Genomic DNA, 25366 nt, shown 5'->3' with positions numbered 1-25366 from the left:
TGACAACGCTCTCAAGTCCCAGATATGAGGCAACTTAAAGAAGCGTATCTGGGGATGGAGAGGAAGGCCAACCCAGCAAATGTAAATCCAACAGTCTAGGGCATTTATTTGATTATGGCTCCACAGGCGTAGCGCTCATGCTCTGATATCCTCAGAAGTGACCAGTGTTTGGCAGCATAAAATGCGAAGAATCAGTCGTGCGACCAAATCCAATGCTAAATGCAGATGCGCTTCTAACAAGTACTCTGTTCGACTCTTGTAGTTGCAGCGAGTATTTCCACTGGGGTGGCTTTTCGTGGGAACTGAAGGAAGGGATCACCCTTGTTAGTGAATCACTTCGTAGCAGGAATTCTCTTGCTGCTTGATGAAGCAAGTATATTTCAGCATTTATGATCACCACGAAGACACCACGTATGTCTCTAAGAGTGGCTCTGAATCGGTGCTCCGGCTCCATTTCCTCCATCAGATCCTCAAAGTATTTGCTAGGTCACCGCATTACCAGAGTAAAAGACATTCCACCCAGAGAAAATGGCCCCTTTGCTGCTATTATAATTTGCAGCATCTCTTTTGCTTTGGCGGTGTTTGATCTTCTTTGTAAGATTCTTTCATACGCTTCATCGACTGTCCTGGGAATGTGATTTATTGCTTTGTCGGTATTTCCTCCGGTAAAGCCCGTCATATTCGCAGTTGCGTCCAGGGTAACGGTCACCCAGAGATATGTTCTACTAGGGATATCTTTAAGCCTTTAACGTAGGAATAGTACCTCGTCCGGCCTGCCGATATTTGCCAACCAATATCATCGACTCGCTTTTCAATAACAAGGCCGATTTCTCTAGAAATCTCAAGGACTTCTTCCTCGCTTGCACCACTCAGATGAATCGTAGAAGAACGATCTAGGACGTACTGAAACTTGCGCTGTACGTGGTCACATGGCCGAGAAGTGATCACAAATTTCAGCCAGCACCTTCTCTTGCTTTGTACTTCTGCGTAAAACTTCTCCAGTTCCCGATTGAGCAAGTGTATGTCACTTTCCTGGCATTAATTCAAGGTGTACAGGCCGTATATAATTTCCCGCGTATCTGTATTCGCTGTTATGGTCACCAGAATATCCCACAGTTCGTAGAACGAAGCTTTGAGCTCATATCTCTGGGCCTGGAATTTCTCCAGTACCAAGTCGGTTATGAGTTCCCGTATTTCTGTAAAAAATCTGATGTAAAATGCCACAGAGTGCATATGCAGCCCCTTTTTCGCACTCAAAGTCATCCTTGAAGTAGCATATTTTTCGGTCCAATCCGGACAGTACATTGTCGACTAGGTGTTTCGCTAACACTGACTTCACACATCCTCGATTCGCTGGTACCCATAGAATACTTGATGTCTGATTAAGGCTCCACTTTCTAAAAGAATGGTGGTTTACGATCCATCCACACAGCTTGAGACATGCTCGACATTCCTTTTTTTGCAGTACTTGTAAGGATAGACGTACGGCATCTGCAGGGATTTTTTAACTTGTTCCTGGAAGCCAAGGTCTTCCTTAGTGGTGAAGTTGGGCCCTACAGGCTTGTAGTGGAGAGTTGTTTCCCGAATGACGTGTCTCTCCGATGTTGCTTACTGATATCGACAGGAATGATTGAGAATAGTTCCTTGGTATAGGCAGCTGCAACAAGGGCTGCATATCCCTGCCATTCCTTACTCTTATGTGAGTCGCAATAGTAGCAAACCCCTCGGACTACCGGACATGGAGTCTGGCCCGCGAGTCCAGCAGCCTCCATGTCAACACAAACGGCATCGATCTCTTGTGCTGATCTCGTGTCTTGGCATCCTTCATGACTTGGTTCCCAGATGCAATTAAGCCATAATGAATAGGAAGCTTTATCGTTGGACGTGGCACACGGTTTACTAACTGAGTCTGATCACATCCTGAACAGTTAGGGTCCGACTCGCTCTGATAGTTATAATTGGTGTTGAACAGCCAATCATTGCCTGAGCCTGAAAATTGCTTTCTTATATCTTGGTGTTTCTGCAGTGAGTTTGATATAATGTCATCAATAAACATTTTGTCAATCTTGTGATTATTTTAAATTGAGGTATGCCGGTTAGCAGGCCCTGATGGGGCTTGTTCAATGAACCGATGCGTTGAAAGTGTCCATAACGAGCCTTCCCACTGTCGTACTGAACCATGCCTCCACAGATCGCTGTTGGTGTGCTGACCACCACATCACCAAGACGGACATTGTTCTTACTTGGTACGCGCCTCCAATGCCGTTGGCCGCATATGGGCCATTACATTAGCGGATGATGCCACTCCATATATACCATGTGGTAGGCAAACAAGTACTTCATTATGGCCATTCACTCTACCAAGTAAGCAGTAGTTATGATCGGCTGAAGGTTGGGAAGTGCAACATGAGTCTCGTCTAGCATGGTCTTCGCCGCGGCCATTTACAGTGGCCAGGCACATATCCAGGCCACAGTGTAATCATCATAAGATAGCGCTCGGCGGGTCATTTTTAATAAGTACTTAGGAAATATGGAAAGGAGTACCTGTATAGCCTGGGGCGGTTGTCAGAACTCTTTTGCTGTTCTGCATGGTACGTCCATCTTCAGTTGTTGAAGCTTGGTCGGACCACGGGGTAAGTAAGACCGTGAGGCTGAGCTGGAGGCAGTCCAGCCACTGGGGCTATCGCTTGAATGCCCCAAGCTATGGTGGTGAGAGATGAAGGTTCACTTTATTGTCTGGGGCCCTAAAATGGTAGGTAGAAAACATAACTTGGCCTGAAACCTAAGGCAACTAGATATTTGAACCTTAAAGCGTTTTCTACGTACCAAATGTATTTTTTGGACAAACAGAATAACAGAATTACAGCCTTAGAATATTTACAATAATATCTTTTATCTTGGTATAGATATTCTATTTTCCAAAAATTACAAATGGTATGGGAAATTGAATTGCTGAGACGAACTGTTACGCTGAACTGGGGATAACGATACCTACTGATAGTGACGGGTAGGGTATCTACTATATTTTCCAGTAGTTACTTGATATCATATTTGGAGATTTGACAGCTGGATAATTCTCCTAGGTTATTATTCCGAATATATCCTTAGGAAATGAACAACGGGGGATCTAATAATTGGATGATAGAAAAAAGGAATGGAATCGAACCAAATTGAAAGGTAAGTAAACCTAGTACGGCTGGAAAGGACCCTATCATGAATCATTATCATGCGGGTTGATTGATCGCCCTGGCACGAGCGGCAAAATCTGGAGCTATCAACCAGTGATTTACACCGCCCCATACAGGGTGAGTCAGTAGGGTACCTTTCTAGATATCTAGGGGGGTATGGAATTGCCAGTCCCTATGCCAGTTGTCAGAAATCCTGGTGATTTAAATATCTAATCCTCTTGCCTTCCTTAGTTGGTACAAAGAATTGCTTGCTACATAGGTACTGTACATGTACTTTGGACTGTGTATTTTACATCCACGGATAGTTTTGCCGCCTGATACGCCGTTATCACTGTAACGTATCAATGCATCCTAGGTTCTCTCCAGCGTTATTGGTACTTTCCGGTTCCTACTTGTTCTATGGAGGAATAGTTCAAAGGGAGAAAAGAAAGAAAGAAGAATCAAATAACCCCTTCGGAGAGACTTACTACAAAGGCAGGGAGATGCATGCATAGCCATATGGACTAGTGTACGATCTCAAACGGATGGAGGTAATAAAGTAGGTACCTGGTACTAGTAAATACAGCGTTCTGACTACTGTACGTTATCCTGCAGGCGCCGAGCCTTTACCGCCTTCGAACATCCCCGATTAGTCTAACTGGATTGATTGATGAATGGTTGATGGAGGTCCTACGCCATAATTGAAGAGAAATACGCCTTAAGAAACCCATATCCCTTACAGCTTGTTACTAGAGAGATTACCATTATTTTTTCCTTCTCCTTTCTCTCATACGTGTGTGTGTTATTACCTACCTTTCCATGGTCCCTTATCTTATTGCCGGGAGCAATCGGTGGCTCACTTCGTCAGCCTGACCGCTTGCACACGAACCCTCGAGTCACCGGGTGTGCGTCACAGACCTGCCCCCGTACCGCTTGACTCTCTAAAGGTACTAGCAGCAGCTCCTACTTCGACTACTTCTCTCCCTCCTGTTTCATCGCCCTCTTCCTCCATCGTCCTCCTCAACAACTTGCATTCCTCTCTTTGCATATTATTCTTTAATTTTGGGTGTCTCTGGACATTATGGGTCCTTAAATTCTGCTTCCTCTCACAACGTGAGGACGCCCCAGACGACTTTGGTTCCGCCTAGTCGTCAATGCGGAGAAGCTCACAAGGTTGTATAGACCGCATGCTCTCCGAGTGCTCCAACTCCTTGTTGCCTGAGCACAGAAAGCTATGAAATCGGCGTTAACCTTACCTTTTCTTTCAGTGTATGCCTGTTATCTAGTACGCTAGATAAGACTGCTGGCCGTCCCTTTGTCTTCTGATCTCCGTTTCACGTTGTTTTGTTCGTTAGTATGGCCGTCCGCAGCGCATCCGTTGCTGCAACATTTCCTTCCTGATCGAGAGAACCGTTGCGTGATAGCCTGGGCCTGGTGTCACCCACCACAATAAAAATTCTAAATCTTCAGCCTCGCCTGCCTTGTTTGCAAGGCTTACCATGCATCAGCATCCGCGGTCGCCGGCGCTGCCGGCGCCAACTTCGAGCAGGTCGAGCTTGACCCGTTCTGCCGATCGCAGAGAACAAGAATTCCGCCCAAATTCCCCAGCAGCTGAAGTTAGGACACAGAATAACAGGGGCTTGGGAATTGAGACGGATCCTACGTCAGAGCAGGCACAGAATACGCAGCCTGCGAAGGAAGCGTTGGCGAAACTCAATCAAATTATCTCAGTATGATATCCAATCTCAAGCTTTGAATGGACCTTTTTCTGACCAATTCATTTGCAGAATTATCACACAAAAGCGGCCCTAATCATATTGCACTCGCGTATTGACCTTCCTCCATCGCTCAACAAGGGCTCTGATGCCCCCAGGGTGAATCGCTGGGTACGCCTATCTCTTATCTCGAGACTGCATTATGGACGACGGCCTCCGTTCTCCGAGACAGCCCTCCTACATTCGTTCGTCCCGCATAACACCCGTGCTAACTATTCATTTCTGTCATTTTAGTTCAACGTCGAAATAGAAGACACGGATGTTCTTCGAGAACAATTGCGAACTTGGAGAACATGCGATGCCACAGAGAACCGCCCTCCCCCTTTAATTATCGAAACGTACCTGGATACGTCGGGGCTCACGAACAACCAAAGTCTTGTGGTTTTAGATGAGAACGGGAAACGATGGGATGTCCTAGAATCCCTAGCTACGTCGCGAGAAGCGCAGCCTGTTAGGTCTCCCTCTTCTAAATCCGATGATGTCATTTTGGAGCGGTGGAGGGTCGAACTGGGGGATACGCCCAGTAGGCTACCAACTGATTTGGCCTCTATCCTACCAACGGTATACAAAAAAAGCATTGTCCTCTTCCGGTCGCTGTTCGCCTATTCTAAATTCTTGCCTGCTTGGAAATTCGCCAAACGCAATGGGAGACTGCGTACCAACCCGGCTTTACGAATAAAGTATAGAGTTCTCAACGGACAAACTGCACAGGAGAGTTCGAAACCGGACCATTTAACAATTCCATTGTACGAAGGAAGTGGCAAGGTGGTGGATACGTACAGTTTTGGCGTTACCGAATCACCTGCTGGTCCATTCTCTGTTCAAGTTACCTACCGAACCAGTTGTGATTTTCGAGTGGACGACTCAGAAGCATTACTGAGCTCACGTTTCATGGGTGCAGATGATGAAATTTTCCGCCCATCACTGCCTAATAAGGGGCTGCATAATGCAGCTCTCAACAACCCTGAGATTGGGTCAGTGCCAGTAGTGAAAAGAACTGTCGAGGATCCAGACCCAAGTCAGGCATACGGGAGTCTATCAACTTTCCACCAAGTTAGACCTACAACAAGCGCAAGCCCAATATCAGCTCTTCGGGCTGCAAGGGAATCGGGTGCTTCATCTCCATCTCCGCCTGGTTCGTCTTCTCGCAAGCCGTTGGCAATTACGAAAGCCAGCCCTGTCGGCCGTGCTGCCATTCTTGCCAACGAGGGTAATCCGGGGATCGGTAGACGGCCGTCCATTTCTTTCCAACCATTTAAAGCCCCACCCTTATCTGCATCTCCATCGTTGGTTGATCCTCCACTTGGTGTGTCCCCTCGCTCAGGGCAGGGGTCTCGCATCGAGTCTCGAAACATGCCCCCTCCGTCCATGGCAGCATCGGTCCGCAGGTCGTTGCCCGCAGCTCCAGATATTGTAACTCCATCCTCTAACTCCGCTTCTCCTCGACCTGCTCCAATCTCGAGATATAGTAGCGCTTTCAGCCATCGTCGGGGTAGACAATCTTCCGGAGGAATCAAAGCCGAGGATGACAACTCTAGTGGCAGAGCTAGTGCAACGTCTTCAGCTCAACCTGGCTCCGGCTTACTCGCGGAAGCCACGGGAACGAGTGCGGATTCCATCCACGCAGACGATGAAAATATTTCAGAGTTCCTCAAAATGCTTGACCTAAGGAAGGACCTCTTAAATCCATTGAACCCTGCTACACTTGATGCCGCTCCGCGTCGAACAACTGCTACTAGTGCGGCTTTGACTCGCTTCCAACGGATGAGGGACTCCAATGCAGCGCTTTCGGATTCAATGTCATCTTCTTTGCTTTTACAGCGTTCATCCAATTCCTCGAGCAAGCAGCTCTCAGGCGTTCCCCCTATGATAGCGGGGACATCCATTTCGACAGCGTCTTCACCTGGAAAACCAATATCTCCTCATACACCACACACCCCCGCTATCCCATCCCGCCTGAGTTCTAATAGCATTGTTGATTATAATGACCCGGGCAACAATAATCGGCGACTTTTGCATGGGGTGCATCGCTCTTCCTTGGAAGAGAACTCCAGTGACGGTACAACCATGGAACATGGTCCGTCTACTGTGAATGCGATTGACATCCCAACGTCACCCAGACTATTCCCTCAGGTCTATCGCCGCTCTAGCTCCGCTGCACATCACCGCCGTACTAGTACGGTTGACGACGATGAGATTTTCCCTTTCAATATGCGAAGTGTGAGCCTCGGGGCGGAAGAGAGATCCAACCTTACTCTCAGTACACTGCATCGACAATACGAGTACGAGAACAATGGGGCTAACGTAGATCAGCCCCAGGCACAACCGTGCCCATCATCGCGCGGGGATATGACAGTACCCTCAGGCTCTGCAACGCACGAGACAGTCTCACACAGAGGCACATTAACTTCTGGAGCCCCGGCAACCTCTACATCATCCAATAACCACGTGTACCAGCCACGCTTTAGCAGCTCCCGCGGACGAGGTTATTCTGGAGGCCCCCAATCGCTCAGCTCCGGTTCTGGTAGCCTTGCACGTGGTACTAGCATCCCCCCCTACATTGCCGACCGTGACAATGACCGTGAAGGTACTGGGAGCGGTAGCAATAGCGGGATCTCCGCAATGGATGACCGCCGAGGAGCTGGGAGACGGCCCAGTGCCGGCCGTAGTGGTCCTCCCCAGTCAGCGGAAGAGGACGAGCCTTTGTTATTTGCCATGAGTGACTTTGGTGTCTCTCGGCGAAGTTTTGAAGAGGGACGACATGGCAACCATACCGCTGATGGAAGTGGAAATGTCAGTGCATCGAGACGAGGCAGCGGTAGGCGAGGTGGATTGGCAGGATTCCACCTCTGGTCCTGAAGCCGCAGGTACGCTCTTTATGTTGTGACGAACCCCGAACCCTTATTTTCATGTGCATCTACTCTTATAACTGTTCGCCTCCTGAACGTCTCTTTTTCCTTTTTTCGTTTTTTCATTTTTCAATTCTTTTCTTTTCCTTTTTTCTATTCTTATTGTTATTCTTATTGTTATTCTTATTGTTATTCTTATTGTTATTCTTATTCTTATCCTTATCCTTATTCTTATTCTTATTCTTATTCTTCTGTCTATTCCTTGGCATGATTTGAACAGGCTTCAGCTTACTGCCACATATGATCGCCTCTTGGTGTTTGATGTTCGAGTCTCTTATTTCACTTTTGTCTTTGCGTGCCATTTAAGCCAGGCGGATGTTCTTATAGACTGATAGGCTAGTCCAAGCAATCCGACGAGGATCAGGTAAGGAGAATAGAAATGGCACTGGGGCTTTTTGTCGTTTCAAAATCATTCTCTTGTTGGGGAACTTGGGTTCTGGAGTCATAGCGCCTTTTGCTTAGATTCTTGTTCATTTTTAAGGACACTTATTGCTTAGTTTAATCCCTACCCTTCTCTTTCGTTTCATTTTTATTTTCAAATCTTGTGCAGTCTGGCTATGTAATTAATGCGAGGCTATAAGTATGATTTCATCTACCAGCAATGATGCCTTAACCTGGCATTGACTTAATCTGATGAGCACCTGATGTGTATCTTTTTTACCCTTAAAACTGTTATTCTTATGTTTAGAAAGGCATATGCTGCCATTCTTAGCATATAGTTTAGGCTTATTGTCCCATCAACATTAGCTGTTAAGGCATAGCAAAATTCTTTTAGTTCTAGGTTATATGTACATTATACACGGGATCCAGCTTCCCTCTTGCCTATGGATCATTTCCTTGCTCTTTCGGCCATGGCAACGATATCGCTCTTTCCGTTGAGTTTGAGTCGTTAAGAATGGTAGGGAAATGAAGGACATTTATCCAAATGGCCTGTTCCCGGCCAACAAACAACGGGATCCTAGAGCGTATCCCTGGAAGTGAGATAGGTCGAATACGATCACATTTGTATCTCACTATCTCGACACTTATAATCTCCTAAGAGCGCCTTGCAACAGTATAGGACGAACTCAAGATAGGAGGGCTTGCAAAGGCTCTGATAAAGCCGCAAACCATGTTCTCTGGGGATGCTGTGCTGTCCACGTGGGATCTGGCATGTCATAGAAATGGTAGCGTAGCAAGAACGGCTAAAGATCCCTTCTTTTTTTCATGATAACGCCCAACTCCGGAATTAGGTATTGGACAAGGTATCGCATAATCCAGCAATTTACATTCTCCGGAAAGTATTTCCAGAGGCACTTCGTCGCTCTTTTGACTTGAAACTAGTAGTTTTATCGAGCCGTTGTTCGGGGGCCTTGTTCCGTTTGACATTGGGTGTGAAGGTCACCTCCTTCTCTCCGACCACACCGCCTCCACGGCGCGGCGGCTTGGATTTGCTGCGCATATTCTGGGCCCGAGAACCAAATGAACGGTCACGGGAAGAGTTGGCAGCAGTGGAGGAAGACACTTGCATTCGTGGTGGCTGAGGGCGATGACCGGCACGCTTATAGGACGACGTGGAGATCTTCTCAGAGGGCTTCTCCTTAGCAGGTTTTCCTTGCCCATTGTCTGATTCCGAATCGTCTGAGCTCGAACCAGGTACATCATCGACCTCCTCCTGCTCCACGGCAGTGAGTCCCCGCTCCTTCCGGCTGGGCTGGTCTGGGACAGTACTGGGGTTGAGAAGTTGGAATTCTCGAGAAGTTTCGTCGATTGCAAAGTCTTCGTCTTCGAACAGCTGCGCGAAACGGCTATCACCAAGAAGGCCTGGTTGACTTGGCTCCGGTTTTTTCATCTCAGCAGGGGCATCGACCATCTCCTCGTCACCTCCCTGGTTCAAGACACGCTGTGCTTTCCGGCGCTCGTTCTTGTCTTCGATGGCCATAAGTTTCTCAGCCAGCTTCTTGTTAACCTTAACAGCGGCTTTCTTCTTGCCTCTAATCCTGCTCTCGCGCTCCTGATCGATCTTATCCTTGACTCGCTTGGCGCGCTCCTCTTCCCAAATGTACGGGTTGGTGATCAATCGAGCCTCTTCATACAGTCGCTGGGCCACGAAGTAACCGTGCATGTAAGGGCGCAAAAGATTGGTCCTGCCAATCAGGTGCTCTAAGTTCAGGGTTCGCAGTTGAGGAACAGTCAAGAACTTGTAATTATCGTAAACAGAGCCTGATTGGCCGGTATTAAAGGCGTTAGGATCGTTGGGATCCTCCGCCATCTCCTCAACGAGGTTATCCAAGAATGAGCACCACCTAGGCGCGGGTCCGAGTTGGGGTATGAAAAATGCGTGCTGTTGCCGTCCTTCGTTGGCAGTCAGAATCATTCCGCTATCTTTGCACCAGGCAACGGAGTTAATGTCAACAGCAGGCTCCACAGATGTCCAGGGTGTGCCATCCCGGGGGTCCCAAATCTTGATAATCTTCTTATCCGACGACAGAATCTTCGGCTCCATTGTCTGTTCACGCGTGGAAGTTGACGGCTGGAGAAATTCGAGAGTATGAATAGGGAATCCGTATCCTTGATCTTTCTTGAGGAGGGGGACCGGGGATCGAAGATCGTAGAGATGGATCAAACCATTCGAAGAACCGGTGCCTAGTGTCAGGCCTGAGCGATGGAACTCTAGTGCTGTAACCTCCGGTCGCACATCACCGGGTGCTGACTGTGTGGGCGGCAATAATATTCCTGCTCTGCCTTTGGCCCTGGGATCCCATAGTTCAACTGTGCCAAGTGTGGTACCGAAAGCAAGAAGATTGTGACTCTCCTCAGCAATTGCACCAGTATTTACGGCTCCTGTATTGATACCACCTTGCAATGTTCCCCCACCAGCTGAAGTGAAATCGTCGCCACCGACATCGACCTCGAAACTTCGCATGTAACGACCTAGTTCAAGATTAAGTCGGAACACCTCACCCATACCATCTTGATTGACACCAACGGCGGGGACTAATGCCTCCGTAGAAAATCGGTCATAGATCAAATCACGGCCGTATCTGGGAAGCCTCGTGGTATAATGGCAACCGCCAGGTGTGTGGAATTGAAGCGAACGGTCTGATTGTAGATGAAGAGATTTCGAATAGTCTGAGGAAAGTAGAATGAACGTCGTGTTCAGGGCGTCAGTGTGACGAGCCCACGACAGCGACAGCTGTGGGAGATTGTGGGTATGGATTTGAGGCTTGTAGGTCCCTGTATACAATTTTTGATCAGTCGCTGGTTATTGTCTAATGTAAACCGCCGTATAAGTCTGACCTGTGCTCATGACCCATTCACCATCTTCGCTGACACGAATACAATGGCTGGCTTCTTCGAATTCAAAGTCCTGGAGCAGTTCAACCCGATTCGCGTACTCCGGGTCATTTTTCAAACTGCGCTTCCGTTGTCTCGCAAGCCACTCAGGAAGTGGACGAGCAGTGCTGGAGCCGGAGATGGTGTAAACCGGCACCTCAGACTGATTGGAAAGTTTCATGATGCCGCTGACGCTCTTTGGACGGAGAGTCAAGAGCCCAACTTGACATAAATTAAAATTAAAAAAAAAAAAAAAGGCTCGGCCATATCGATAACTAACAATCACGTGATGCGGTGAGCGACAATAGCCTGTGACTGGCCAGCGCGGGCCGAGCCAACCTCCGTTTTGGGTCTCGATTGAATCGCGATACAACAACCACCTTGCTAGATGGCAGCGAAGGCATCGATCCTTATGCTGTACGATCTCTTCGCGGCCATAACTACTTGGTTTGCATATATGTATTAGCGTCTTTTCGGTACAACCCGAGATACCTGATTTCAGTGGTCGCGATGATGCCGAAAAGCTGATTTGCTCTATCCGCTTACTTTCGATAATTTTCATGGACTATGGTTTGGTTGTTGGGATATAGGTATCTATCCAAGGGCTTCTGGAGATGAGTCCGATCTTTTTGTGTGAAGTTTCCTGGTTTTTATAAGGAATTGCCTCATCCTCTCTCGGGGGAGCAGGTAAACCATGGACTTCCCTGGAGGATCCACCACCAACGTACGGGTTACTGTAGGTAAATCCAATGTTGCATTCCCCGGTAACTTCCTAATATGACATTTTAGGATGGATTCTCCAACATATACTGGAGGATTTATACAGAGGAGCCCAATATAACGAATATGCCTGGCGAGGCCCCTGCAAATGGTTATACCATCCTTAAGCACCTCAGCCGCTTAAAGAGTCTCGAGCTTCGGTTGAGGAGCCTGAATTGCCTAGTATCGAGCTATCCGAGGCGACTCGGTCTTTGGGTCTTCTCCGCTACCCCGGATTTCGAAAGCCTGATACCTCTCTGCTCAAACGATGGTAAAGACGAACAGAATCGACTTTCCGTTGGTGCATCTACTTTAAAAGGTTTGTAGCTGGCCGCTCAATATCTCGTCTCTGTAATTTTGTGCATGTGTTATGTGTTGTTGACCTTATAATGGTAGTCTCTGCATCTGGAAGTATCACCTCCTGGGAGATTGTCAAGAACCTTTCGGCCGACTCTCCAAACGGAACTGGGGTTTCATCTGCGCCGCAGCGTTCGCAAAATGCTAGTACCCCTGTCAGACGAATGGACGGCTATAGTAGTTCTGCTACAATCTACGCCTCCTTCATATCGGCGGTGACTGGTGCACTAAATCTCCACTTGGTTCGGCATAACAACGCGATTCCCCTTGGATCCCGTAGTCTTTTCACTGCTGTGGATAGGGATTGCTATGAGAATCTCAATGCTGCCAACAGTGATCTTTCTTCGGCTTTGACAACGCTTCAAGTTCAATTGACCCCCGCTGGTAAATTAACCGTAACACTACAAATGATCGCACAGCCCGGCATCGCACGACTCTGCCAACCTGAGGATGATGCTACCGCTTTTCACAGCACATCTCCTGGGTCTGACTTGTGGCTGTCTCCTAGTGGGTCAATTGCCCGTCTTGTCACAACAAATCCAGGCACATCGAATGCATCGTCGCCATATCCTCCTGGTGAAGCTGCCTCAACCGATGGTGAGGCGACAGCTGACGGCAGGCAATGGAAGGACAGTGTTTTGGAATGGCTCGAAAACTTTGGTCTAGCTGTGGATTCGGTTGACAACTCTTCTTGGGTTGAAGTCGAAGTCTGGGAGCCGTTTTACTCTAGACTGGCTGGAGAGACTTGGCGTTTAGGTGAGGAGAACACGTCCTCACTGCCTTTGAAGCGGATCCTATGGCCGGCCGTATTTTGTTTCAAAAGGGTAAAGTCCACGCCTCCTGATATCTTGCAAACTGCTTGCTCTCCTGCGAGCGATCCTTTGGACTTTGCGCAGAAATGGCACGAAACTGAAATGCCCGGGAGTGGAGATATGCAACCCAAACAGCCTTCCAATCACCAAGAACAACAATCCAAGAACGATGAAATACCCCCTGCTGCACTTGATCTTACAGAGGGTCTAGAGAGCCTATCTCGCGCCTCCCAGTATCCCGAGCTTCAGACTGCAAGTCTTGTATATCCGACACCACCAGATGGGGCTGCCGCAATGGGATTGAACAACATTGGCTCCTCGGATGCTGTTGCTGAAGATACATATCTCGGACTTTCTCTCACGCAAGCCCAAAACAAGCAAAGAGCCCAGGACCACTTCTCTGTCAAAGACCGGTCGGATGGAGATGTACCCATGAGCTTTGGGCCATCGGCCGGGCTTGTTGTAGGATCTGGATTATATGACACCAACGAAGATGATGACCTCTTTGGGGATATAAACGAAAGGGATTTCGGAGCCAAGGGAATCACTGATGAGGATTTCAGCTTTTTTGATGATCCCGGGTTTGGCCACATGGCCGACAGCACGCATGATGTTGCACAGACGATTGCCAATATAGAAGATTCGAATGAACCAGAGATGCAGGCTGTTCCTATTGAAAACACTTCACCGGAAGCCTTCGCCTTACAGGAAACTCCAGCAGAGCATATTGAGGTTCCCAATACAGGCCCCTTGCACAACGAAACAGCGAAGCCAGACCGAGAGATCGCACCTAGCGACGGTGCAATGCACCAGTCCCCGCCAGACGAGCAAAACCAAACAATAATAAGTCCACCTCTAAGCCCTGTGGATATTAAAAAAATACTTTTTCCGGGGCCAAGCGGAGACACAAAACCGCTTCCCAAGCAATCACAGGTGCAAAGTTACTATAACCCTGTTGTTTTTAAACAGAACATGTCAACATGGAATCAGAAGTATGGTATAGAGGGCAAGTTCTGGTTTACAATTACCCATACGAGGCCGGTCAAAAAACCTATTAACTCCTTGGGAGATATTCCAACCGTTGGCCCCCCTCGGCGTCACAGGAATATTTCAACAGCTGGTGGTATTTCAAAAACATTTGACGGCCATGCCAGTCCCCCAAGTGATGCAGACCAATTGTGTGCGGATTCCGACACAAGCAGTGTCTTAAGCGATGATAGCAATAGTGCTGCTTCGACGACTGGTGCTTCTCCAACTACATTTTCACCCCGCAAAAGAAAGCGTGCCTGCTCTAACTCTGATAGCTCGCTTGCTTTGTCACAGGACAAACAGCCTGGAGATCTTGATCAAGAATTGTCTGTCCGCAAGGCTGGGCATTCAACATTCCTAGGGAACTTTTTGTCCACATTCTCTGACTGGTCCATGACAGGCTATTTCTCTTTCTCAGAAAATCAAATATTTCCCGTGCTCATCAGCAAAGAAATCCAGGTTCAAGTTGCTCAAATCTTAGTGGATCAGGTCACACAATCGTCGTTAGATCATAAACTTGATCGACATTTTGGTCTTTCTGATCTCGACGACAGAGCACATTCTGTACAAACTTTCCTTGAGGATACAGCGTTTATGAATGGAATGGAAAGGCTTGATCTCAACGGCTTTGTTTCTTTACAGGATAGCAATTCATTGTCTCCTGCGGCTAGCATTGCTACATCTCGTCAAACGTTACAACGCAGGGAGACGGGAAAAGGATCAATATTAAAGCTATCTCCACCACACTTGCGCGTCCGCCGAGGGAAGGAGTATTTAGAAATCCTTCCTCCTGCAGCTACTTTCTGGGAAACCTTTGGCTTAGAACCCGTTTCTGGTCCTAAGGATATCGCAGCGTATTGCATCCATCCAAGTTGTGCGGCTGAGGCGGCAAATACATTCCTAGAAAGACTAGGATTACTCTACTCGAGTTGTAACCTTGGAATGCATGCCAGAGGGGAGGTGCCAAATGCATTTGAGCGAGGACTAGGGTCGTGGAATGTTGGTTCATTCGAGGCACCAGACTATCTTTCCATCATGCAGTCCTTGAAGACCATTTGTGAAGAACTAGGTATGTTAGTCAAGCAGTTTTCTCTGTTTACGTATTGAGTATTTGCAGGAAACTCTCTTCTGAAATTCGCACCCAACGAAGACAACATTGTTGTGTATATGATTAACCCATTCACGCATGCTGCTGCAATGGTAGACATATGCTCTGCATTCTGGAGCCTATTCCAGAAATATGTAGCTGATGCGGAAAAGAAGCAAGCCCGTCAACTAAATGAGCTGGTGTTGCAAATTGTTCCAATTGACTTTGTTGCTTCAACTGAGTCCCTGGTTGTGCCACCGCAGGCAGAGTACCTTAGCTTAGCTTTGGAAGTTTACAGTCGATGTCCACCCCGCACTGCTCAATCCAGTCTCGTCAATTGTGCACCCCCAGCTCTTTTGGCGGAATCGCTCCCAAAATCTCTTAGTTTCAAGCTCGCTTCTGAGAAATCTTCTCCGCTACAGGAAGGAAGGTATCTCCATGTTGCGTGCTCTAGAAGCCAAGATCAACGCTGGATAAGCGTAGCCTGGTCCGACAATACCGGATCTATCCAGCGAACAATGTCATATAATCTCCGCTTCCGGGGTGCAAGTACGTCCAGGAGTGCTTCTGATATACGGATTGAAATCTGTGCAGCAACGAAAGACATCATGGACAGGATACAAGCGCGATGGAGAATAGTGGTTGTTCACACAGGATCTACGGATCAGGACGAACTTGACGGTATGACTACTCGTGCCTACAAAGTTGTTCTTTATGACTAACAATTTCTAGCGTGGTCAAATTTCATTGAACAATACAATAAAGCGAGCCCGGCCCCTTCAGAATTGACTATTGTGAACGTCAGCTCCGCGCCGGATCTTTACCTCGAACCCCCGAACCTCCCGATACCAATGAGCATCTTCATTCCACCTACATCCACGCCGGTAGCCACCCCAAATCCCAGCGTTCTTTCGCCTGATCAAAATGCTTCCACCCCTCCGAACATCGTGAACGCTCCAACGCCAACGGAAGTCACTTTCGAAGCAGAATCCGAGTCTTTGCTCATCGATATTTGTGATGAATCCTGGGGGGTACTCTTATCCCATCGCCTCAACAGCTCCCCGCACATTACTGAGTACCGTCCTGCTTTAGCTAGCGGGTATTTACTGCGTCGCAAGGGCACGGTCGATGGTGACGGTGCGTATGCCCTAACTGTCAACCTTATATATACCCAACGCCACCCTTCAGCGTATGAATCACTCCTCCGTGAAATTCTGGGAATGTATCGTGACCTAGCCACCCTTGCTCGAGTCAGAGGGACATGTACTGTTCAGAGGAGCACATTACCTTGGCATATCGCCACGGCGGTTCGAGCACAGGAACTGCTGAGTTATGTTTTGTAATGTACAGGTTATATTCGGGGCCAATGGATGGTATATGGGTGGTGTTCACGGCGTTACTCTTGCTTTCCATGGCCTTCTATTCTTATTCTTTTCTGTACATACAGGCAGCCCTTGTGGTGCACCCAAGATAGGATATACCAGGAGTTTATGTGTCTGTTAACTATAGCATTTGAATGATTACAGATCTCCTTGAGCTGATCTTGTTTTGTATGCTGTGGTGGATATGTTCTCCTGAGTAGTAGACGACTAAGATCAAATCCCAAGTATCCTCTAAGCGACCGCCAGTGTGCAAGAACATGCAGCAGAACAGACATAGAAGCAGCATAACACTATTGAATTATCGAAAACAGATGGTTTAAGTTCGGCCACTAACATCCCGATCACCTGTAGATCCCGAGCACCGCGTCGCAACCCACTTTTTCAAAACAACCACCTACCACACCACCAAAACGCCTTAATATGGACGATCGCGAGAGAACTATTCAAGCAGCTATTGAAGATTTCAGATTAAAAGAATTCCATCTCTACGAGCCGCTTCAAGGCTATATAACCTACCCCTCTCCACCCTTCATGGCCGGATGAGGGGTGTACTTCACAAGACATTGCTCATCAAGCTTCGCAGGTTACTCCAGTTCAAGAGAGCTTTCTTGCTGATTGGATTATAAGCAGGAAAACAAGGATTTCCTCCTAGCATCACCCGTAGCGTGAAATTGCCCTCCGAATCCTCCGCATCAATGGCGACACTGCACCGTTGGAAAAGACTGGCTCTCTAGCTTTAAAAAACGAATCCCGCGTTCAAAGCTTATAGGCCGAAGGATACATCAAGCCGCTACAGGGAACCAGACCAGAACAATCCGACTTTTTATAAGCTTTTCCAAGAGATAACAACCAAATACTGCATACAACCGGAAAATATGTGGAATATGGATGAGCATGGAATTGGTCTTGGGATCTGTACAAACTCTACAGTAATGGCAGAGAGTGGAAAAAAGCATACACTTATTCAAGAGCCGGAAAATAAAGAGTGGGTATCAATTATTGAGACCATTAATCCACTTGGCCGGTATCTTCGGCCGTTGGTTATTTTTAAAGGTCAATCTCCAACCTGGTTTCAACCAAACTCCGTACCAGACTGGCTATATGCGACATCAGAAAATGGCTGGACATCAAATTCTATTGCTCTTAACTGGTTAAAAACTATTTTTTTGCCGGAAACAGCTCCACCAGACGGTCAAACCAGATTATTGCTATTAGATGGCCACGGAAGCCATGAGCACATTGAATTTTTATGGGAATGCCATAAAAATAATATTCAAGTCTTATTTCTTCCACCTTATACAAGCCATGTTCTTCAGCCTCTTGATGTTGGTACATTTTCGAGTGTTAAAGCTCAATATCGGAAGGAAATTCAATCTCTAGCCTTTCTGGACGACGCAGCCCCAATTAAGAAAGAGCGTTTTATTCAATGCTACCAGAAGACTCGCAGTATAGTATTTAGCAAATCTATGCTGCAAAGTGGCTGGAAAGGAGCTGGTTTATATCCTTTTAATGCAGACAAGGGGCTTAATAACCGCTTTGTACGCTTTGATCCTCCCAGACCTTCCGTCAACTCCTCCCTCTACTCAGCTAGTTTCCGAGGCTGAATTACTTCACTCCACTCCTAGGAACGAACGCCAGGCTCATCAATTAATTCAACTACTTCAAAAAGCTCAAAAACTACCCCGAGGTACCCGGATTTTTCTACAGAAAGTGAGCAAGATATTGGCCAGCTGAATTCGGCCCAAGCCTTGCAGGAAGACCATCTTTCTCGCTTACAATTTCAAGTCAAGACCTTGGAGAAGCCAAAGATTAAGAAGCGATTTGAAAAGGACCCAAATACTAGGTTTAGCAGTATAAAGCAGATTATAAGGCTGTACAAGAGGCGGAAGAAACTGAGCGTATCAGGGCCAAAGAGCCCGAATTAATGGCTAAAAAGGCTGCAGATGAAGCTTTGAAGGCAGGTTTAAATGTCTTATGTTTTGAATGGCAGGCTTATTAGGCAGTGGTTGTGAAATTCACGCATTTTTCTTCATGTACTGATTTTACAAGGTGTTCTGGATCTACGGGTGATCGGGATGTAGGTGGCCGAACTTACCACATCTGTTCTTGATTCTCGTTCCCCAAAAAAGTATCACATGACCCACCTTATCATATCTAATCTCATCGATAACCAATCTCGCCGTATCAAAAAATTTCGAAGCACACGCATTCACCCCCATTTTCTTTGCAATTGGCCACACGTACCCTGCCTCCCATTACGAAACATCTATAATCCACAAGAGAAGGAGGATCAAATACAACCGAGATTTTCCCACCAGCGCACACGAAGCCTGACCTCAGAACTGACCAGTAAAGACATAGCTATCAATCCAACCCCGCCAACACCCACCGAACAAGAACAAAATTTCTCAAGAACCTACCTACTTAGACCGATAAATTGATTGACAATAAGAACAACTACGGAATAAACCCCCACCCAAAATGCAACAACAACAGCAAGAAGTACAACAAGTTTTTCAACAGCAGCAACAACCCACCACCGCCTCCTCCTACCTAGACCTGGGAATCACACTCGCCATCAACAGCTGGCCGGCAATCAACCTCGCCGTGCAATCCAACTGGGGCGGTCCCACATCCGCAGACAAACGCGACTGGCTCTGCGGCGCGATCTCCGAGATGCTGAGCGAACGACCCGAGACAGACGCCGAGGATCTCGAGGACGTGCTGATCCAGGTGATGAATGACGAGTTCGACGTCGTGGTGGATGATGAGAGCGCGGCGTCGGTGGCGGTGCAGATTATGGAAATGAAGATGCAGACGGAGAGGGGCGAGTTCGGTGCTATTCAGGAGATGTGGGAGACGTGGCAGAGGAAGAGTGCGCAGAAGGGGACGAATGCAGCGACTGGGTTCAGGAAAGTGGAGGCCAATGATGAGGATCAGGAGACGGACGAAGATGATGAGGATGGTGAGGAGGAGGATGTGGATATGGGAGACGCGCCGGCGTTGGTGAGAGTTCCGAAGGATAAGGTTGAACCGGAAGTTGATGAGGACGGGTTTACGAAGGTGGTTGGGAAGAAGAGGCGGTGATTTTCCTTTTTCTTTGTAAGAATATTTCGGGGGTATATAGACACTGTATGTATGCGTGCTCATTTTTTATGACTTCATGATTGATGAGGGATTACTTGTCGATCGGGAAAGATACCATGGAAGACCAAGTGTAAGAGTCCAATCACTTTTGCATTTCCAAGCAAGGAATATCTATACGAAAGGAAACAAAGAGAATTCATCATCATCAACGCAAGCAGGGTCCTCTTGGTATATCGTCATCCAGCCTCTACTCCTTCATTCCTCCCTGTCCACCGCCAGAGCTACAGGACCATCGTTTATCAAGAAATGCCATGCCTTCCTAGAGTATGCTCGTCTACTGGGTTTCGTCTGTGAGGAGCTTGGTAATCATACCAATGGCAATGGTTTGTCCCTATGGGTCCCAAGTGTTAGCATTACGATCTGAAGACACGTCAATCCAAGGAGTCAATTTACCTGGTCTCGCAGAGTGAACCGTCCCATCTGGTTGTAATCCTCGAAGCGCTCAACACACACAGCACCAGCGGTACTCGTCACATTGAGACGAGCGATGATGGTTTGACCCTTGCTAGCGAATGGTGGTGGACGCTTGCTCTTCCGGCCGGTGCCCGGCTCAAGCTTATGAAGGAGGGCTCCAAACGAGACCTCCTCTACGGCGGAGTGCACGTGCATCACGCAATTAAAGCCAGCGGTGAGAATGTTCTTGAGCTCGAGGATTCGAATCTTGGCTTCGAAGCTAGACACCGTATGCACCAGACGCTTGGGCGAGCAAAGCACGAATCCGGGTAGGAGGTCCTCTTCTTCCACTCCACGAAGACGCATACGGACTTGATCTCCGCAGGTTGCGTTCGGAATTTCGTCCTCGGTCTCTCCATAGAGGGCTGTAATCTGGACGTCCGTGCGGTTCGGCATCATGATGCAGGTAGCATTCTTCTTGATCACGCCGGACTCAATACGACCTTCGATCATGGTACCCATATCACGGTATTTGGCGGTGATGGGCATCATGAAAGGCGCATTGATCTTACGCTCGGGCATCTTCATGTCAGTGAAGTATTCAATGAGAGAGGGCCCGTTGTACCATGGCGCGAGGTCCTTGGGAACACGATCCTTGACTCCCAAGGTTCGCTGAGCGGAGATAGGCATGAAGGTCAGATCATCTTTTTTGTAACCGAGGTTCTCCAGGAATTTCGACACCTTGACCGTGCACTCATCGAAACGGGCCTTGCTCCACTCAACGGTCGGGTCGTCCATCTTATTGACAGCCACGATGAGCTTCTTGACACCACTGTTGCGCGCCAGGAGAGCGTGCTCACGGGTCTGTCCGCCCTTTTCAAATCCGGTCTCGTATTCACCCTTTCGGGCGGAGATAACCAGAACACCCACATCTGCCTGCGAAGCACCGCCAATCATGTGATGGACATAAGACTTGTGGCCGGGGGCATCCAGGATGGAGAAATGCCGCTCAGCCGGTCCGTCGGGCGACTGCACAGTAAGCTTAAAGTGAGCACGGCCAACCTCGACCGTCTTTCCCTTGGCACGCTCTTCGTTGGTGAGATCCAGGGCCCACGAAAGATACCAGGTCTCTCGACCAGCTTCCTTGGCATCTCGCTTGTATTTCTCCAGTGTTCGTTCGTCTACCATACCAGTGACGTAGAGGATTGATCCACCCAGAGTAGACTTTCCGGCGTCGACATGTCCAATGAATACAATGTTCACATGTTCCTTCTTTTCACCGTAGATTTCCTTCAAGGTTTCTTCGTCCACATCCGCTTGTTGCTCCATTGCCACAGCGTTCGCATCCCGGCCGGCCTTGGGAGCTTCTGCCCGAGCCGGGCTCGACCGACCGGGGCTGGAACGACCGGAGGGTGCGGGAGACGGTGTACCACTGGCCGCTGCTTTCTGTTCCGCCTTCTTCTCGGTCTTCTCAATGGCTTTGGTGGCAGTCACCTTAGCGGCCGCCTGGGCAGCCTCAGGCCCCTTAGAGTTCCCAGGAGTACCGGACTCGGAAGATGGGGCGTTCGAGGGGGCAGGCGAAGGAGTACCGATCGAGAGAACTTTCGTCTTAGGAGCGGAGGCGGAATTGCTGGTACCGCCGATCGACAGGACCTTGGCTTTGGGAGGGGCCGCAGCTGACGGGGCAGGCTGGGAGGTAGTCACGGGGGCCTGAGGCTTCTGCGTAGGGACGGAGGCCGCCTGACGCTGTTGTTGAGGAAACTGCTGCTGTTGGTAACCTCCGTACTGTTGGTTAAAGTTCTGATTGTAACCGCCGGGTTGTTGGGCGTATGCGCCATATTGGCTGTATGCTTGCTGCTGACCGTATTGGCCATATTGAGGGAAACCACCGTATCCCTGATACGCCTGTCCAGGAACAAAAGCATTAGCACCAGGCTGAAAAGACATCGCTCCCGGGTGGAAGGTAGGAGCCTGAGGCTGGGGTCGAGATTGTGCGTTCTGGTTCAAATGAACGCCCTCGGTCTGTCTGGAGAGCTCGTCCTCCCACGAGTCAGGAGTCTGGTCGGCCATGGTTTATGATGAATACCGAGAGACACGCAGACGGAACAAATTGACCGACAAGAGGCAGGCCAACGTAGAGGAAGTGGGAGAAAGGAGTAAGTGAGGGGCGTTTGGATTCTTCCTTTCTTTGCTCCCGATTTTGCAACCGCTGACTCAGCACTCCCCCCCGCCCTGAGCGGCTGTGGCGTCTGGCGCGGCTGGCGCTTTGTACACTGTTTGTTCGCGAATTGCTTCATTTCCATTGATTTGGTAAATAGCTAGGAAAGATCAGCTAACCTGGAATACCCAGAGATTCCAGTGCATCCTCTACTGATCGACATATGGACTTCTTCTGCGCCCGCCAGCCACGGGGTGGCGCGTTATCGATAAGGCACTAAGGCACCGCACAGTTTCCGGCGCATTCACACTCGGGATTTACCTACTAAAGCCCAACAGCACCAATCCTGGTCTGTGCATGATGGATGTCTTTTTTAACCCGAGTATGTGATTTGATCTCGTCGTCTCTGGTGATCGGGGGCTGATCTCTCGTGCAGATTACCCAACAGGCGATGAACTATGCCATCCGGTACCGCATCCCATCCCACACGAGACTGTGATAGGGGAGCGTAATTCTAATGTCTTCAGCTCGGGAATCGCTATTACCGCAAACTATGCGATTAGCCAGTCTGGGCGTTTGCTGAAAGTGGGTTTCACTGGTCTTGCCGTGGGGTAGAAGGATTCAGGGCTGATGATTCGGTGAGGAATAGAATGTCGACAACAGTGAGGAACGAGATGAGCTACTTGATCTGCAGCAGCGACTCGAAAGCAAGATCCAGGTGGGTTCTATACAGTTTGCATTTTGATCACGTATTCATTTTGTATGATAGGTCATTTCACCGGCTATTGATATGATCGAGCTGATGTGAGTACCTCCCACCTTCTGACCAAACCAAAAGTCTGATGACAGTCTCCAGTGCTGCACGAGGCAATACTTCTCTGGAGTCTGCAGTCTTTCTTACTAAAGCTCTAAGATGGGACATCCAATCCTTGGGACAGCGATTAGCAAACGCTGCTGCGTCCAAAGAGCAAATCCAAAAGGGCGGAAAGTCGGGCGCCAGTCGCACACAGAACGATGCAGAGATTAAGCTCATTATCAAGGACGTTAAACGACTTCTGGTTCGAATTGAAGATGCAGTCCCGCTCATGAATCTTGCTATTACTACCTCAGGGGCAAAGCTATCGACAAATCTACCAGCAACCATATCCCCATCTCGGCTACTCCAAGCCAGTACCTTCCTTACCGCTGGGGACACTCAGTATTCAATGTTTCCGTCACAAGCGGTTCAGATTGGCCCTATTTTCACCCTGTCGATGTACATGCTCTTTGCGAGCCATCTTCGGCCTCACGATGAAGAGGGGATTCGCGAAACTACTTGGAAGGAAGTCGTGCATAAGGGCCGTGTGAAGCTTCGACGGGTACCTATGGATTTGGCGACCGCCTCCAGGACACCCCAACAATGTTTGCAGCTGCCAGCCGAGGCAAGAATAGACGAGTTTGCCTACCAACTTCTAATCGTAGAGGATCTAGATGACGGAAGAGTCCACACGTTCGATGACAACGAGCCCCATCCTCAGAGTTACGAAGGAGTCGGTCTTGCTGGGATACGAGAAATCCTACCTATCCACCAGATCTCCAAAATTTTCTATGCGGATACTGGCAAAATCCTAAACATCAGCACTGACGGCGAAACGAACAATCCTGTACTGCTCTTGAAAAGAGATATCAACGCCATCCCACCCCGACGCATGATTGAACGGGAGGAGACAGACTTCAATTCTCCCCGCGAGGGATCAAACGAAGAGGACGTGGATGAGGATCAAGCACAACTGGATGCGCAATTAAATAGCACTAGTGCTCCCCCAGCTGGCGCGAGCTTCCACGAGAGTTCCATTCCAGAAGAATGGCGACTACCCAAGGACCTAGACCCAGAGTGGATCGCCTTCGAGGTATATAACGAAGGCGAGTCCTCCGACTCCGAAACAGACGAAGAGAATCCCAAACCCTCGCAGAAAGAAGAGTCCATCGACCCTGAAATGATGGCAAAACTCTCGCTGAACCCTAGCGACAAGCCAACACGTGATCAACAAGACAGGCCCCAGCCTTCATCGTCACAACACATGTCTACGGCCACCGTTTCAAACCCCCATTTCAACAACATCCGAACTTCCCTGTCGCTCCTCGAGACTCTCCTCCGTCTGACATCCCTTCAGCAGTTTCAACAGCAATCACACCTATCCATCAGTGACGAACTCCTAAACTTCTTCTTAGAGGAATCCTCAACAACCGGCGCCGGTGGCGACGAACAACACCGTCAACGTCTCCGCGCTGATGCCCGACGAAGAGTCGGCTGGGATCCCTACGATGAGAGCCCCGTCAAACGGCGAGGCGAAGATTATCAATACAACTGGGCTTCAGATGGGACCCCCACGGGATATCCGCGCGAAAATAGAGATTATCCCTACTCGCCCAGCGACAGGACGCGGGGCTTCCATCTTCGATCACGCGAGAATACGCCGGAAACGCCGTTGCGGTCGCGTCGTTCCACTCCAGTCCGTTCTGATGTGCACCATCATACTTCACGGTGCAGCTCATCGGTTTATGCGGATGATTCAGAAAGCCAGTGAAGGTTTTATGGCCATAGTTTTGATGAGACGTTGCGTATGCCTTGGCATAGTACCAAGACGAGCATATTTGTAAATATTTGCTATTTGTGATTAGCTACCGATATAGCTTCCAATAGATTTCAATAGCTTCTACGACTTGTCGACTTCACGCATTACTTTTTAAAGAAATTTTTACAGGTATTTTACTCGATAAATTTCTGCAACTACATAAATATGTGTACAATGACTAGTATAAGCTCGGTGCGTTCACAATCCCCAGTCTTTACCTGTCAAGATATGAAGCCTATCCAAGTCGGCGATGGAAAGACCTCGCGAGTAGTTTGTGATAGATGTCATTTCTGGTCAACTTTCCAGCAGTTATGCTGTTACAAAGTTGCCTGGTTCTCTATAACATGTCCTACTTGATCCTGTACCAGTTGAGTTTTTAAGTCTGACGAGAATATGTAAAACATCATAGTATAATACTAGAATCACGCGGCTACTTGATATCAATGGACAAAATTCAAAAT

The 25366-nt window shown here is 48.4% G+C and overlaps 6 protein-coding genes across 6 annotated transcripts; 4 read left to right on the top strand and 2 right to left on the bottom strand.

The window, feature by feature from the left end:
- Positions 1-4666: 4666 nt before the first annotated feature.
- On the top strand, positions 4667-7801 carry ATG13 (putative autophagy protein Atg13; the record flags this gene model as incomplete). Its single annotated transcript, XM_033573059.1, has 3 exons — positions 4667-4897; positions 4955-5053; positions 5177-7801. 3 exons carry the CDS (start codon positions 4667-4669, stop codon positions 7799-7801), a joined length of 2955 nt encoding a protein of 984 aa, XP_033423611.1.
- A 1314-nt stretch (positions 7802-9115) lies between these two features.
- Positions 9116-11347, bottom strand: ATNIH1004_008448 (WD repeat NOL10/ENP2 family protein; the record flags this gene model as incomplete). Its single annotated transcript, XM_033573058.1, has 2 exons — positions 9116-11067; positions 11131-11347. 2 exons carry the CDS (start codon positions 11345-11347, stop codon positions 9116-9118), a joined length of 2169 nt encoding a protein of 722 aa, XP_033423610.1.
- A 513-nt stretch (positions 11348-11860) lies between these two features.
- On the top strand, positions 11861-16553 carry SSN2 (uncharacterized protein; the record flags this gene model as incomplete). Its single annotated transcript, XM_033573057.1, has 5 exons — positions 11861-11902; positions 11956-12244; positions 12322-15192; positions 15241-15891; positions 15943-16553. The coding sequence occupies 5 exons, from the start codon at positions 11861-11863 to the stop codon at positions 16551-16553; spliced, it is 4464 nt and encodes a 1487-aa protein (XP_033423609.1).
- A 2520-nt stretch (positions 16554-19073) lies between these two features.
- Positions 19074-19679, top strand: ATNIH1004_008446 (pre-rRNA-processing TSR2 family protein; the record flags this gene model as incomplete). Its single annotated transcript, XM_033573056.1, has 1 exon — positions 19074-19679. One exon carries the CDS (start codon positions 19074-19076, stop codon positions 19677-19679), a length of 606 nt encoding a protein of 201 aa, XP_033423608.1.
- Positions 19680-20013: 334 nt separating this feature from the next.
- Positions 20014-22202, bottom strand: SUP35 (translation termination factor GTPase eRF3; the record flags this gene model as incomplete). Its single annotated transcript, XM_033573055.1, has 2 exons — positions 20014-20070; positions 20133-22202. 2 exons carry the CDS (start codon positions 22200-22202, stop codon positions 20014-20016), a joined length of 2127 nt encoding a protein of 708 aa, XP_033423607.1.
- A 448-nt stretch (positions 22203-22650) lies between these two features.
- On the top strand, positions 22651-24857 carry ATNIH1004_008444 (RanGTP-binding protein; the record flags this gene model as incomplete). Its single annotated transcript, XM_033573054.1, has 5 exons — positions 22651-22672; positions 22727-22875; positions 22940-23008; positions 23060-23094; positions 23147-24857. 5 exons carry the CDS (start codon positions 22651-22653, stop codon positions 24855-24857), a joined length of 1986 nt encoding a protein of 661 aa, XP_033423606.1.
- Between the last annotated feature and the right edge of the window lie 509 nt (positions 24858-25366).

This window comes from Aspergillus tanneri (assembly GCF_003426965.1).
Source record: "Aspergillus tanneri strain NIH1004 chromosome Unknown AapTan_6_pilon_pilon_pilon, whole genome shotgun sequence".
Lineage (NCBI taxonomy): Eukaryota > Fungi > Ascomycota > Eurotiomycetes > Eurotiales > Aspergillaceae > Aspergillus > Aspergillus tanneri.
This window is presented reverse-complemented; position numbering and strand designations above follow the sequence as displayed.